Here is a 17,066-nt window from a genome sequence, read left to right as displayed (position 1 = left end):
CCACCGAGGAGCTGTTCGCACCTGCAGCCGAGTGCATAAGCAACCAGAAACGACGCCACCTACGAGACCGAGGTGGGCCAAGATGCGAGTAGGAGCGATATGATGCTCCGCGTAACCGATAAGCAACCTGAAGATTAACTCCAAGGTTAGCGAACGATACAACGATTCCTACCATTATCCCACTTCCCTTGTCTTTACCGCTCTAGCAACTGCCATTCATTCCTTGTCCACTTTTCATGCATTTTTAAGGGCTCTTTCTAAAGAAGAAGAAATCTCCCTTCTTCCCTCACCCTTCTTGCTAACACCGGTTATTGCATCGACTTTCTTCTTGGCAGTCCACCCCGTCCCGTGTAAAGATCCCAGTGAGTAAAAGTAAAGAGAGCTCATTTTCAGGCTTATAAGTCAGTAAGCAAGAGCTAAATAAAGGCCTAAGCCCTTTTATTTTAAGCACCCTGAAAACCCATCGCCTCTCCACATGCGATTCATCCATGATAGAGATTTGTCTTCCCCTTTGTTTAATCACAAGGAACTTGCACCTTGCTCTCGACCCATCGAACCCTGCATTTCTCATCCCTTCATCCTTCTATTTTGTCTTCAGAAACCCATCTAACCTACCCAAAGAAACCCATCGAACCTACGTCCATTGGCAAATTTCTATTTTATTACCTTAGAAGCCCTTCTTCTAACCTATAATGACGTATTAGCTCATTGATTTCTATCTTTTTGCCTTCTAGCCACCACGCCCCCACACCCCCCCCAAAAAAAAAAAAAAAAAAAAAGAAGAGAAAAGTTGTTCCTATTCCTATGAATACCTAGATTTATTTGGTGGTTAGGCTATTCAACTTTGCGATGTTTCAGTTGTTTGAAAAGGGTGAAGACGGAAGAAAAACAAAAAGTTTTTTGCAAACATGGTAACCACCGATGGTACTATTGCTCCCACTGGCTCAGAACATTATCCCACTTTTCCTTCTCTTTCAGTAATATTTGATGGAACAAATTATTTGATTTGGTCTCGATCTGCATACCTTACTATAGCTAGAAGAGGACTTGTTGGACACATTACTACCACGACTATCGAGCCTACCACCATATGTGTTTCTCATGATAAATGGATCTCGAATGACTCTCTTATTAAGTCGTTCCTTTTGAATTTCATGAATCCAAAATATTGCCTGTGAATATCTTTTACTTGATATTACAGCTCAGATTTGAAAGGCTACTACTAAAATATATGGACACTTGGGGAATGATGCACATGTTTATGGGTTGCGGAAGAAGCTTCATAAGACTACCCAAAAGGAATTGATTGTGGCCCAATAATATGTTGAGTTGAGATCTCTTTGATAGGAGTTGGATCATTATTGGAATTATCAACCCACTAATCCACATGATTTGGCTACTTTCAGGAAGCACGTTGATAAGAGTTGGTATGACTTGTTGGCTGGTTTGAATTGGAGTATAATCAGATCAAGGTACAACTTATACTTGCATGTAAATCAGATATGTGTTGCGCAAAAGACTCGGCTGATGGGGAAGTCCTAGAGCTGGACACAACTGGAATAAGGTCTATAGGAGCCTTGGACTGGTATCCTAGACAAACCTCAAAAGGTGATAGATCAGTGGTTCGGTTCTTAGAGTTATTATAGGCAAACTCGGCTTGGGAAAGGACCCGGTCCCAACTGGTAAGGTACTCTCTTATAAGACAACGCAACAAGTTCCTTAGACTTCTATTAACAAATTTGTTTGATGTGTGATGTGTATCTGGATTACTTTGCGAGGCAACTAGAGCATAAACAACTCCTGACTCTTTGCACTTAACTTCAAATTCTTGCTGATTTAGTATGCCAAGTGTGTAGAGCAAGTTTGTTTGATGGTACTGCCTTTATGCTCCACAACCTTAAGCTCTTTTGGGGCGCTAGGGGTCAATCGGATCTTTTTCCCTTTATATTCAAAGATACAGATGTTAGATTTTCCATAGGTAGTGACATCCCTATCATATAACCATGGTCTTCCTAGAATGATGTGAGCAACATCCGTCTCTAGGACATCACACCACACTCTATCCTCATAACCAGCAAAATGTAGGGGAACTAAACACCTAAGGGTTACAGGGATAGTAGACTGATTGACCCAAGCAACCTTGTAACAACATTTTGAGCAACTACATTCATGTAGCTACCACTATCTATGGCTACTCGACAGTTCTTACCTTGATGGCTGGTGTAGGTATTAAAAATATTAGTCCGTCGCCAATCATCAGTAGCTTTGGGTTGTGATACCATACAACGCACAACTCCAAGCTTAGACCCATATGCCATATCAAGATCCTCATCGGATACTTCCTCATCTGGTCTATGGTCTTCATACTCAAGCTCCTGATCATCATCCTGATATAAATCCACATGGTCTTGCCCTCCAACATAAAAGTTTTTGTTGGGGCATTCCCTAGCAACATGTCCAAAACCTTGGCATTTGAAACATTGGAGTTGGCCAACTTTCATGGGGGGAGTTCCCAAAATGCCATTACCCTTGTTATCAATTGGGTGTTGTGGATTAACAAGGGGTCTTTGGAAATTGGTAGCGTTAGGGGTAGACCTTTGGAAACTAGATTCTCCGAGCTGAAAGCTATTCTTTTGAGGAAAAGTCTTCATGGACGTCTCAAGTTCTAGAGCAATCCTAAAGGCTTGAGGGACATCTCACACTAAGTGGGGTGCAAGTCGTGACCGGATATCTGAGTTAAGTCTAGTAATAAACCTAGCAAGTGTTTGCTCAACATCCTCACGAGTACGGCTTCTAATCTTAAGTTCATTGAATTTGGCCATGTACTCAGTCACAGTTAATTTCCCTTGCTTTAGGGTGTTCATTTCGTTGAACAAGTTCAGCCTAGAGGTGATAGGTAAGAACTCCCTTTTAAGCCTTTCTTGCATCTCAACCCAAGTGGTCATTGGCTCAAGTCCTAGATTGTTCTCTTGGTACTCTAATTCTGTCCAAAAATCTTGGGCAGCCCCGGTTAGCTTAATCTTAGCAAACCTAAAGCGAACCTCTTCTAACATATTATAAAAATCAAAGTACCTGTCCATTTGTCTAATCCAATCTAGTAAGACTTTCACATCTATTTGGACATCATAAGATGGGGCCTCTACCTTGACTATCCTCCTTATATTGAACCCTCTATCATGGGTGCCAAGAGCATTGTCATGCTCATAGGTTGCATGATGCATAGGACTAAGATGTCCACGCGCTCCCCGACCTCTACCTCTACCTCATCCATTACCTTAGAAATTATCCCCAATTCTATCAAGATCCTCAAAGTGATGGTCAAAGTTCTGGAGGTCCACTTGGTAGTTTTCATTCCTAGGTCCGTTGGCTTGAGCATTATGTCCATGCTGCTCTTGCTGTCCCTCTATGGCTGTAAGTCGTGTTGCAAGGGTCCGACCATTACATTCTATGGCCTGGATGGTGGTGGCTTGGGCTGCCTGTGCTGCCTTTTGGTTATTTAACTCCTCTTGAGTTGTTGAATGGCCTTTAAGATCTCTCCATTTTGTTGGAGCAGCTGAGTCAATTGGTCAAGGGTCAATTGGGCACTTGATGAACCAATCATATTGGAATATCCGTTTCCACTTCGGGTTACTACCATACACAGCCTGACCTAAAGACACCTAAACTAAAACCAGCAATTCTAACAACTCAAAACCTAAAAGTCCAGCAGTATTGACACTTTAAACTAGGCTCTGATACCAGAATTGATGTAGGAGAAACCCTAGAAACTAGGGGACCTACAAAGTGGGCTACTAGACTCTTAGATTAGACACCTATTCTTGACATATAGTAAAGAAAGGAATTTGCAGCACTTGAATTCGGATTAATCATGCATGTAAGACAGCTAAAGTAGAGAAATAAACACAATAAGTCCTACTAAAGCACAACTAAACAAGAATCAATAGGGAAACAAGGGGATGGGGATCTTGGCACCATAACACTAAATTGAATGCAAGGGTATTAAGAAACTTAAAGAAAATAGAGCTGTCCTAATCAATATTAGATTTCTAATAAGGAATTCAACAATTAACAATGTAAAGGGTGTCTTAGGAAGTTTTTGTTTTAAACAAAACTACTGCCAATGAGAAATATTTAGGGAGAGATAATGTTACCTGCTGATCCTGGCTGCAAAACAGGGGTTAGAAAGCATTTAGGAACAGAAATAAGAGAGAAAAAAAAAAATATTTTGAAGTAGTGATGAATCCTAGGAAAGGAGAAAAAAATATTTTGAAGTAATGGTGTATCCTAGGAAAGAGAGTAGGTGATAAGAGAGAGGGAGAGAAAGAAAAGAAACAAAGAGAAGGAAGGGAGACTGAGAAAAGAAAACTAGACTGCCTGTATTAGGAAAAAAGGAAAAAGAAAAAAAAAAGAAAGAAAATATTTTTTTCTGCAAGAAAAACAAAACAACCGTGGGGTTTGGGGAAGAAGAAGAAGATTTTCAGGAAAGAAACTAGGTCTTTTTTGAAGAAAAAAAGAGTAGATCTTTGTAGAGGAGAGCAAGGGGAATTTTTCTAGTGGGAAACAAGGGTGAAAGGAGGAGGGAGAGATTACCTGGAGAGAGGGGGAAGAGAGAGTAGCGTGAGCTTCTTTTCTAATTCTTTCATTCATTCATTGATTGCCAAAAACGAATTCCATACAAGGTTTAAGTAAAAAAATTGATCCCTCACAACCCTACATGTTTAATTCTCAAAATAATCCCAACTTAAGTTGAAAATATAACCCAAACCCAAAATAATTCAAAATTGGGCCAAAATAGACTCTAGGCCCAGCCCATAAATACTCAAACATGAAATTAAAATATTTCAATAGTAAACTACTACCCAACCCACTAAGACTAAGGAAAATAACATGACAAACTGCCTATGAGCAATGTTTCTCATCGAACCATAGGATCCTAACAATCTGATAACCTCTGAACTCATCATCCATCCACATAGATGCTGTTGTGGGGTGATCTCTACGTCGGCGTAGCCAGTAAACTCGAAACTGCTCACTGATGTCCTCATCACGGGGAGACCAGGATACTTGCCTAGGAGGGTGACAAGAGACAACCTAGTCAAGAGCAGGAGGGAAACAAAGACCGAACCTGTGACTCCAGCAAGGATGTTTTCAGAGTTTAGAAGATTAATGCGGAGGCCATAGAGGGATTTGAATTGATGGGGGAAACATGATTGATGAGATCAAGGACTTATTTGCTTTTTTGAAGATCTTTGGGTCATCTTCAAAAGCAAGGTGAGTGAGATTCAGGCTTCTTGACTTCATATGTTCACTGAAACTCTCTGTTGTTTACTCTTTAAGTAAGACTTCCACTGGATATCTGTTGTAGGAGTTGTTAATTGTACAGCTATGATGGATAATCATTTGACCGGTGTCCATAAGAACAGTGCCGTTTACCTTGTTCAGTTTCAGGTTGTTACAGAATTAAGCAATTTTCACCTGAACCCTTGATGGTCCTATAGTTGTCTAGTTAATCTACTTAAATTTATCGTTTTGAAATTCTAATAAATGCATACTGCATCAAAGTATAAAGAAGTTGTAGAAAATTTTGATTAAAAAGCTTGGAATTTTAATGTTGCATGCATTCTGATGTCTTTTAATCAACCCGAGTTTTTTTTTAACCAACTCTTTCTCCAAATCGCTCTAATGTACAGAGAGATATAGTTTCATATATTTGCATTTGGATATAATGCATAGCAAAATTTGGTTTTATTCCGACATAACTGGACAGGTTTTGTTGTCTCTTTTTGTCATTTTTTAAATTTGTAGATGAGTATTAATTTCGCCAAGTGATGTAGTTGGGGGGGGGGGGACTACATCACCAATAAAATGGGATCTCTAGCATTCTTCTCTCTCTTTTTTTTATATTTTTTTTATATTCATTCAGACATCAGTCATCTATTAGATTATCCTTTGTACAGAGTAAGTTGGTGATTTATGATAACTTACCATTGTTAATTGCATTAAAGTCAATATGGAACTATTTTCCGGAGACATCAGTCTTAAGTGGCTGAAGCTTTTGCTGTATTTGCATTCCATCCATTGAAATTTTTGTAGGACTACAAGACTGACCTCCATGCATATAATGCTCAGCTCTCATGTATTCTTGAGTTTGATGGTGCTTCAAAAGGAAATCCAGGGCAAGCTGGAGCTGGAGCTGTGCTACGAGTTGAGGATGGGAGTATCGTATGTGTTACCTAGGACTTAACTTCTGTTTTTCTCCCAAGAAATATATTTGAAAGTGTCCTCGGGCACCAATTTCAGCTGTCAAACCTTTCATCTTTTGAAGGTATGTCGATTGCGTGAAGGAGTGGGGATTGCTACAAATAACGTTGCTGAGTACCGAGCCTTGATTTTGGGGTTAAAATATGCTCTTAAGAAAGGGTTTACACAAATTCATGCCCGAGGTGACTCCCTATTGGTTTGTAAGCAGGTTTGTCATTTTGAGCTCTTTGATTTTCTTTTTTTTTAAATCACTTCACCGCAAGTTATGTGACTTACGTCTGTGCTGCTGAAAATGCAAACTATTACTTTGGTTCCACCATAAATTTCAGCAATTACATCCAGTACCCTGAGACTTGAGAATTCAAAATTAAACTCTAAAATTGAGTCACTTCAGGATTTTCTTTCTGTGAACCAGCAGTCTTCCAGGGTTGTAATTGAAGAGCTTTTGAGGTTGGCAAACATTAGATTTAGGTCTTGCAGGTTTGGCTGCGGGTTGAAAGAATGTGGTTTTAGAGGTTAATACTATGCTGTAATTGGGTTTCAGATCTGGGAAGTTAGGTATAGGATTAGGATTTTGGGTTTTAAGGCTGAATAGAAGGGTCTTGGGGTTTTATTGGTTGCTGTAGTTTAAATCCAGCATTGAAATTTCAGGTTAGAGGTATAGGGGGTGCCATTATAGGGTTTGGTTAGGCTTAGGAGGTGGCTGTTACTATTTTGTGATTTCAGGTTAAGTCTAGTAAGGTTAGGTCAGTCCTAGATGGATTAGGATGTGTTTAAAAGGTCCTGAAGGGTTTGGGATTCTTATATTTGATTGACACTGGGATATGACTGTAGGAGAAGGGGTGGGGATGGTAATCCTAAAAGGTAGTGATTGGTTGAGTCACTTGAGTGGTTTGGGAGTTATGAGAGTTCCAGTGGAACTAGGGTTAGGGTTAGACTTGGGTTTGTGAGGGTCCATGGCTGAAACTTGGAGGGAAGGTCTCATGGTTAGTGGGATGATGTTCTTAAAGTTTGGGACAGAACTAACGGTTGGATTGCTGTAGATCTGGCCTTGAATTTAGGCCTAGGAAAAGGTTTGAGGTTTGTAGAAAAATTCTGGAAAATTAGAAAGGGGGGGGGGGGAGGGATAAAGGCATTAGGGTCATGGGTTTTGGGCTTGGATGGGTGGCTAAGGGTAGGGGAAGGGGCTGGGATTGTTGTAACTTACTTGGAGTTGCAGGTGGGCTGCTGTTAGGGTTGGACTGCTGCTGGACTTTGAAAATGATTGCTGAAATTGAAGTAGAATGGCTTAGCTTGAAGAAGAACACTCAAATCCGTTGTGACCCTCTCGAGAAGACAATGATCTTCATTGCCTCCAAACTCATAATTTTATTCATCAAATGCAACTTGTCTTACAATAAAGTAGGGTGTGCTATTCATAACCTTACAAGTGGAGGGAAAAGACTTGGACTCTAATAAAGAAACCACTTGACTCATCTAGGCACCGTTTTTTTTGCAAATGTGATGTGGGAAAAAAGGGGTGGAAAAAATAAACACGTGGGACCCACATGTAATGGGGTGGTGGAGACGAAAAGGAAAGGAAGGGATTTTGTTTAAAAGTGTTAAATGTGGGTTTGACTTTGGTGTTTTCCATACTTTTCCACAAAATCTCACTTATTTGTGGGGTTTTGAAAAGGCATGGGGTGCAAAAGTTAGCATGCCACCTCAACAAACATGCTTTCTTAATTTAAGGAAGCTTGTCTGTCAACTTTTCCACCCCGGTGTACCAAACAAGCCACACTTTGGGATTTCATGGAAAAGTTTGCTTTTCCAAACTTTTTCCCACCCCTTTTTTCTCACCCCACCTTTATTCCAACAAATAAATGGTGCCCTAGGGAATCCCTTATTGACTAGGATCCCCTTTGCAACTCAATAAATAACCACCACTGAAAAAAGAAAAAGAAAAAAGAATCCATCTTGGAAAATAACACCTAATTATCCAAAAGGAATCTTAATTTAAAATATATTCCTACTGGGACTCCATCTTTAACTCTAATTTTGACCACCAAAAACTCAATAACTTACTCTACAGGGCTCCAAATCCAAATTCTAGAAGATATGGAGACTTTGCAATTCGGAGATTAAAGTGGACTTAAGTTGTGGGATCCCAACCTAAGTGGGAATCTCACCCATGTGAGGAATCTCAATTAACGTGCAAAATGATAAACTGAAATAGAATAAAAATAGATTTAGGGTGATAGGGTCCAGATAGCATACTGGACTCAATGAGACCTAGACCTGAGACACCTGCACTATGTCAAAATGACCAAAATTCCCTTAGGGCTACAAGCCATTTGGTGCACCAATTGGGCTTGGGTTTTTGGACCCAATTATACACCCGGGGAGGCGCCGGGGGGGGGGGGTGTTCAGCCTTGATCGCATTGCATCGTATCCCAACCATTTCTCTTTTGCTGTTAAGTAATGATCTTTTAAAGCCCATATCCTCCCATGGTTACTTTCGAAAGGTAACAATACATCTTTGCCTCTGCTTGCCACTTTTATGTAGAGGAAATGAAAATGTACGCATTTCATTTTGCACTTTTTATATTTTTTATTTCCTCTTCCTATGTCTTCCTTGTCAACCTGCAACCCTTCCACCCTGTGCTCAGCAACCATATATTTGGTGATGCTTCTTGTAATGTTTAAAATCATTTCATCAGATTCCTAGTCGGCCTAGCTCATTAACGAAGCCAGATTCTGCAATTCTGCTCATTATCCCAGTTCCTCTCTCTTCTTTGTCCTCAACTTATACTTATGATTCTCTTGTGCAAGTGAGGGAGAGGCAACATCTTGCCAGTGTGCTATAGTGTGAGAAATGAGCATATCAATTGGAGATTAGACTTGTATTTTTCTCCTCTTTTATGTAGTGATTAATGAATTAGGACTTGGATAGAGAGCCAAACTTAAGGAAGTAGGTGCTGCTATTATCAATGGGTTTGGACCAGTTTTAGTTAACACCGGAATGACCCCCAAAAAAAAATTCCAGGATGGTGTGATTAAAATGGGCAAGGACATTTGCACTTCTTATTAAATGAAAGTACCTTTTTGTGCAAAACGAAGCATGAAAAATTTAAACGAATTTAAACGAATTGGCCTTGGCGGACATCAAATTTCCTTTTTTATTGGCGCCACTCTGCAAAACTTCTCTCCATAGTCCATAGAATCAATTTATGTGCTTGTTAGATGAGCTCCCCTCGAGCAATTCATGCTTCTGTCAATCTGTGTCAGTGGGGATAGTTGATAGAGTCCTACTGTTTCTACCCATTTTGCCACACCAACTCTGCTCAACCTTTGGCCACATCCCAGAGGCTACCATCATAACACCACACCAGACCAACCCTAACCTGCTATATTGCCAACACCGATCATCCCTGTTAATTTCTGTTGCAACACTTCTTTCACCATCGCCAACCAACACGTCTTGAATTCCATTCAGAAACCTAGGAAACCAGAAGCAGAAGGGATGCTTCAGGGAATGATTCAAATAATTTCACAGTTGGGTAACAGAGCCAACTTTGTTAGCCAAAATCCATTCCTGGTTGAGTCTGTCAAACTGAGGAAGACAGTGGTGTATATTTTCAATCTGATTCATTCATTTAATTTTTTTTAAACCTATGAGATAATTTTTACAGGGTAACGCTATCATTTCCTTGTCAAAACTAATGGTTTTAGGGGTGTTCAATGTAATTATTGAAATTTAAGGTGTAGTAGTAGTAAATGTATTAATTTGCATTCCAGGGGTTGTATATGCAATTTGTTCATCAAATTATTATCCACCTGGCCATCAATGTGATACTATTCAAATATACAGCAGTGTTAGTAGGGTTATGAGCGCCATTTCTTTGGTTATGAATAAAAATACAGGGATAAGGTTTTTCTTGGTAATGTCAGGTTGCACTTTTGCAGTTTGATTTAATATTCTTTCTATTTTAGGTTTTATTATTGGTATGTATGTGTGTGTGTGTAGATGCACTGCTATTTTCTTTTTAGTGGATCCACGTTAGCTGCAAATTTTCAGTTTTTATTGCTGAATTTTCTTTCTGGTACAGGTTGAGGGTCGATGGAAAACCAAGAACCCAAACATGTCCAGGTTGTGTAATGAGACTATAGAGCTAAAGAACAAGTTTTCATCCTTCCATATAAATTATGTGGCCCGGGTAATTAATTCTCTCCCTTTAGTCTCAAAGTCTAATATATTAATTTCTTTGTGACTCTTGAAATCATGATGATTGATTTCCCAGAAATTCATAGTGTCTGTCTATAATGTTGTGGAGAATTTGTGCATATTTTCAAATTTTATTTCATGATCTACTAGATCTGCCATGGAAAATTGATAATGTTCAGGTGCTAGGTGAATCGGATAGCTAGATAGATTTCCTTTTACTTTTCCATTTGGTTAATAATAGTATTTGATGGAAACACTATCTGATCTGATGCCTTCGCATTGTGCAAATTTAACAGCTTCATATGTCCATACGAATGTGATGTTTCTGACTTTGCAGTTTGGACATATAAATGACCTTGAGTGACCTGGCGATCATCTGTCTGGTTGCCTGTGGAGTTTATTCATATTGTAGCTTGCTTTCCTTTTTGTTAGAATTTCAATACCTGCAATCAGCGTAGAGAATGAAAGGATACTTAGGAAGAAGAAGAGACAAAGGGAGGGAGCTTGCATGGGTATTTTGTCTCTCCCTTGGTACTTTATTTATAATGTAAAATCAAGTATTAGTTTTGGAAAGTTTCCTAATTGAGTTATAGCAAAAAAGAATATTGCATATTGCATAGAATCCTCCCAATCTACTAAAAACAAAACTATTCTAAGGAGATTACTTGTCAACCAAACAATAAGACAATTAGAAAGTAACCAAAATAGAAACCTTAATTTTTCAAAACTTGTGCATCGAGACTACATCTCCAAAATAGAAACTTGTGCACCAAGGCTACTGCAATTCTCAACACTCCCCCATCAAGCTGGAATAGACACAAAGAGAACTCTATTTGGACATTAAGAATATACTTGAAAGGCAACTCCAGTCTTGAGCCATGTAGCAATAGCAGACGTCAATAAAAATTGAGAGAACTTAATCCCAGGAGACAATAATCATCTACTTAAATTAAAAAAAAAAACCCTTTAATTATTTATGTGGAATGAACACCCAATAATGAAAGCAATCAACAATGTTGAAGATGAACAAAATCCATAAATATAGCCACATCAAAGGCACTATCCAAATAATGCTAGTTGTAGGGAGGAATCTCCACACTAACAGATAAAATTTGAGCCAAAAGTCGCATATCACAAGTAGGTAAGATGCAGCTCTAGTGTCCACCCAAATAGGTAGGGTTCAACTCTAATGTCCGTATAAGCTCTTTGCAAGAAGGCAAGTAATAGGTAAAATATGGGTAAGTAAAAGGTAGTATTGGTTATTGTAGACCAACCAGGTACGTAAAAGGCTATATTGGTTACGGTGGACCAAGTATGTAAGGTAGTATGTGTTTACCATGGATCAAATAGGTAGATTAAAGTATTATAGGTTGCTACAAACTAGTTAGGTAGTTAAAGGCAATATAAGTTATTGTGGATCACGTAGGAAAGGTATTTTGGGGTTATTACGGACCAAGTAGGTAGATTAAGGTAGTATAGGTTACTACAAACCTAGTAGGTAGGTGAAGGTAGCCAAGTAATTAGTTAGGTGTAGTAGTAGATACCATCTTAGGAGGATAAAAGATTTTTACAAATAATATTCTTCAAAAGACTGCAATAGGTATAGGCCAAGGCTCCAATCTCCCCATCACGTGTAGCATTACACATGTGGACAAATATTGATGGCAAATTACCAATATCTCAAAGTCTGAACTGAGGAACGACTTGGGTACTTGAAGGAACCAAGCTACTTGATGAGTCCAAGTACAAGAACTTTCAATCGTTGTAGTCGAAAATTCTGAACCACTGGCATCAAATTAAACGGGGCAGTAGCAAAAGTAGTAAATTGCTTAGCAGTAAGGGAAGCACCAACCAATATCAGAGGAAGAACCGATAACTAGTAGTATATCACAGAGTTCCAAAAATTAGGCATTAATGGAAAAAAAATACTACAAAACTAATGATCATTAATATAATACTTAATTTACCAAAAGAATAACACAATTGTAGTCGATTCTGATAGACAGAGAAGCAGGAAAAACGGGGCTGCAGTAATGAAACAAACTCATGGCGAATTCCTATTTACCAGAAGAAAAGTGGTTGTGGTTGATTCTGGTAAAAAGGATATTAATTAACAACAGCAGTTATGTCAAACATAGGGCTGTTGTAGCAGTATTTCAAATGTGGAGGCATACAATACATAAACCAACAGAAAAGAGGCATACACAGATGTTGTACTAGCAGTATATTCCATATAAATGTAAGAGACACCTGGAGGCAGGGTACTCAATTGCAGCAGCAATGTAGAATGGCAAAAGAATTCCAGTCATCAGAAAATTCAACCAAAAGAACTTGGTGAATGGGGCTGTTGGCAAGGAATCATACACCCCAAGAAGAAGAATCAACTCAGCAAAGTAGAGAGCACAGGGTTGCTTGCACATGATCATTGAGACATAAAAAGCATAGTATTTACAGGTCTGTTTTGGAGAGGCAGTAGTCACTAATCTGGCCATGTAAATGCCCCGGAACTTGGATTGGGTGTTGCATTAATTGTGCAAGAACAATCCTTAAGAGAAACAGCAACATTAGTTGGGGGAAGCATGTAATTGGCGGGTACCTTAGACTGCAGAAACAGAAAGCAAGGAGCAGCCAGTGTATATATTGCAGTCCATGTAAATTTATAATTCGTCAAAGGAAAAAGGACATCCCAGAGAACCACGATAGTGCAGTAGCAATCACAGAGAATCTAGAACTGAAAGAGATGACTGGCACTGAATCTGGGGCTGTAGCAGATCTTACACTGAAGCAGATAATGGCATAAACAGTGCCACGTCCTCTAGGTCTTCTGTATCTATAGTAGGTAGGTATAGAATCCTTCATCAGTCGTTGAAAGTAAAATAACAGTAGATGGCTGCTCACTAGGGTTGTGGTTTTTTTTTTTCCCCGGGGGGGGGGCTGAGTTATCAAGAGAGAGAAAACAGCCCCTCGGCTTATTAAACCTGGCTCTGATACCATGTTAGAATTTCAGCACCTGCAATCATCTTGCGACTGAAAGGAAACTTTGGAAGAAGAGAAGAGGAGAAGATGGGAGAAAGCTTGCATGTGTATTTTGTCTCTCCCTTTGTACTTTATTTATAATGTAAAATCAAGTCTTAGTTTAGAAAAGTTTCCTAAATTGAGTTACAACAAAAAGAAAAATTACATATTACATAGAATCTTCCAAAGGATCTCCCTTGTTTGTTGGTAAATCCCAAATCTCGTAAAAAGAAAATTATCTTAGGGAGATTACTTGCCAACCAAGTAATAAGAAATTTAGAAAGTAACCTAAATAGAAGTCCTGATTTTTCAAAACTTGTGCACCAAGCTTGCTTCTCCAAGATAGAAACTTGTGCACTGAGGCCACTGCAATTCTCAACACTCTTTCTAACCCCTTAATTGGTAAACCATCAAAAGAAAGGGGACGAAGAACTGCAGTGAATACCATGGAGAAGAGAGTGGGAGTGGGAGAGCCAAGGTGGGAATTACTTCTCTATGATGGACTAGCCCCTAACTTTATATTACACGCTAACCAACTCTTGGTGGGTTTCTTACTAGGAGCAAGTCTAATTGTAATACAAGGAGATTACTAAAAGGAAATAGCATGCTAATTACAGCTCAAATGCTTAGCAATATCTCATACGTGAAAATTTCCATCAGCATTGTTGAAGAACCCTAATCTTGGTGGGGCCAAAATACCAAGATCGGGAGGACCTTCCATCTCCCCAGAATGAACTGGGGCGGCGCCAGCCAGGCCAAAGACAGATGCCAAAGGGAGAAAATATGAATGAAGTCCTTTTGACCAGTGAAAGCATGCAAAAGGGAGAGATGACTTATAGAATGTAAATTATGCATGACTTTTTTCTTTCTTTCTTTTAGATGATTAAACTATCATTACCAAAAGTATAGATAAGGGGAGAAAAGAGCAAACAATGTACAAGAGAAACCTGCGGGTGGGGGGGGGGGGGACCAACCTTCAAAAGGGATCCTAAACCTAGGTAACAACAATGGGCCTATTCATTGGGGCGGTTGTCAAAGCATCTCCCTAGGGCCCTAGGCGCCTAGGCGGCTTTTCAACCGCCTTGTTTTGAACCGCTTTGTTAACATCAAGGTTTAAAGTATCCCACGATACCATACGATACTAGCCGATAGGTATATTTATTTGACCCAACCGATACGATACGTCTCAATACATTTCTCCATTAAATTACGCTAAAATACATTTTTGCCAGAGTGATACAATACTCGATACAGGACGATACGTCTCTTAAAATCACCTAACCGATATGATAGTCGATACCGATACTTTAAGCCTTGGTTAACATGCATTTTTTTTGCTGATTTTATACCTAATTGCTACTACTTTGTTGCCTTGTGCGCCTTATTGCCACTAGATGCCAAAACGATCACATTTTTGACATTTTGTACATGATTATATTTTTTCTTGATTTTTTAAAAATCAAAATTTATTTTACAAAGCTATATACGAACTTAATAGTTAGTCATTTTGGAATTGGGAATCAATGAATCATTAAATGGATAAGGCACTTATTTGGCATCACACTATTATAGAGGTAAATAAAAATGTCAAATTACTACTTTCATTTTCATACATATAATTTGATATAGTTTATAGTCACATTTTATGTTGCTTAATGAGATGAACTTATGTTAGTGGTTTTTTTTCGAATAATCTTTCATAATTATGATTCTAGAATGCTTCTTTTTTTCTTTTTCCTTTTATTTATTTATTTTTAATTATGAATGTGATTCTTGAATGTTTGTTTAGCTTATAATAGAAATTTATCAGTACAAAAGTAGTCGTATTGAAAATTTTTTGACCCAACCGCTTTGGTTGCCTTATTGCTGCCTAGGCACCGTTTTGTCGCCTTATTGCCTAGATAGAGCCCCAACCGCTTTGGTCACCTTACCGCCTTGACAACCTAGGGGAATGGGGGACCTAATGGAGTTTATAGACCTAGAGTTGGAAGCCCATCTCCGAAGGTTATTTTCACCACAACTTACCCACATGGTCCTAGATAGAAGTGCTTGAAAAGAATCTCAAAAGTTAAGGCCAGTCTCAAGCAAAATTGTAGGGTCTTCTGGATTGAGGCCAGATGGAGGTGAAAGCTTTAGTTAAAAGGGGGCAGGGCAAGAGAAAATTAGGTGGTTAATGTCCTTTGACCATTCCAACAATGGATATAGTTAGGGTTTGTAGGGATGCGGTGACTAATGAGAAAAAATTGTGTGGGGAGGCAAGGTTAAGGGCTCTCCAAAGGGTGAGGGAGTGGCGTGAGATGTGACCTTTAAACCAGTAGCGAATATCAAAATAATTCTGCCAAGTCCAAATATATCCTGTGATAGAATTACTCTTACGATGTGGATCACCTCTTTTCTCTTCCCCCTTACTCTAGCCAATTTGCGAGCAAGTTGTTTCTTCTATTTGACCTTGCTTTGGACACTCATTTGGATTGACTCGGAATTGGTTATGGATCTCTAAGAAAACTCTTTTCTATTTAGTCTCATCTTGTCGTAGGGAATTTTTTGTGAGGCTTGTGTTTTTGCTAAACAGACTCGTTCAAGTTATTTGACTTCTAATAATAATAGAAGTTTCATTCCTTTTATGTTAATTCATACTGATGTGTGGGGGCCTTGTCGACACATATTTGTTACTGGCCATGGTTTTTTTGTTACTTTTATTGATTGTGATTTTCGATACACATGGATTTATCTTTTAAAACAAAAAAAATGAAGTTTTCCGATATTTTCAAGATTTTCATAACATGGTTAAAACTCAGTTCAATGCCACTGTAAAGGTCCTTTGCAATGACAATGGAATCGAGTCTAGTGAAAAATAATTTCAAAGATACTTCTCTAATTCTGACATAATACACTAGACTAGTTGGGTTGATATTGTGGCCCAAAATGGAGTGGCCGAACAGAAGAACAGGCATCTCTTAGAGATTGCTCGTTCTCTTCAAATTGCCATGAATGTCCCTAACTAATATTGGAGTGATGTAGTTCTCACTATATTATACCTCATGAATAGGATGCCTAGTAGAATCCTTGACTTCAAATGCCCCAGTGAGGTCTTTCAAGGGACATCTTCCTTTATAGTTCCTCCAAGGATATTTGGTTGTATGTATAATGCTAGAACTTCGACCCATAAGAGTAAATTGGAACCTTATGGCCTCAGCTGCATTTTTATGGGGGTATTCTGCTACTCAAAAGGGTTACAAATGTTACCACCCTCCGTCGAGTAGGGCATTAGTGTCCATGGATGTCATCTTTAATGATTCTACTCATTATACACCTCTCCAAGGGGAGACCCAAGAGCAAAAGTGTTCTTTCCCACTTTGGATGTTCCTGTCACATGTAAAGACCTAACAAACCCAATTCAGCCTCATTTAGAGGTTCAGGAAGAGATTCCTGAACAGGGGGACATTCGGCCAGCATACATGTTACCACTCCAGTCTCCTAATCAAGATTCAGGTCCTTAAAGTATCCTTGAGGTATTTTCTTCTGACCTCCCTATTGTTGTTTGAAAAGGCATCAGATCATGTACTCGACATCCTATAGCTAAATA

At 38.9% G+C, this 17,066-nt stretch overlaps 1 protein-coding gene across 3 annotated transcripts in view; it reads left to right on the top strand.

Annotated features, from left to right (window-relative positions):
• Window positions 1-17,066, top strand: part of LOC149006189 (uncharacterized) — a 48,203-nt gene that overhangs the window by 27,597 nt on the left and 3,540 nt on the right. For 2 of the 3 annotated variants that reach the window (XM_089167151.1, XM_089167150.1), the window contains exons 6-8: window positions 6,094-6,222; window positions 6,326-6,469; window positions 10,350-10,457. In XM_089167151.1, coding sequence (XP_089023277.1) covers window positions 6,094-6,222; window positions 6,326-6,469; window positions 10,350-10,457 — 381 coding nt within the window. The remainder of the gene's footprint in view (window positions 1-6,093; window positions 6,223-6,325; window positions 6,470-10,349; window positions 10,458-17,066) is intronic. The other variant, XM_089167152.1, reaches the window with a different exon arrangement.

The sequence above is a fragment of the Hakea prostrata genome, chromosome 8 (genome assembly GCF_041222555.1).
Source record: "Hakea prostrata isolate BN-2017 chromosome 8, UWA_Hpros_2, whole genome shotgun sequence".
Lineage (NCBI taxonomy): Eukaryota > Viridiplantae > Streptophyta > Magnoliopsida > Proteales > Proteaceae > Hakea > Hakea prostrata.
Note: the sequence above shows the minus strand (reverse complement) of the source record. Positions and strands in the feature narration are given on the sequence as shown.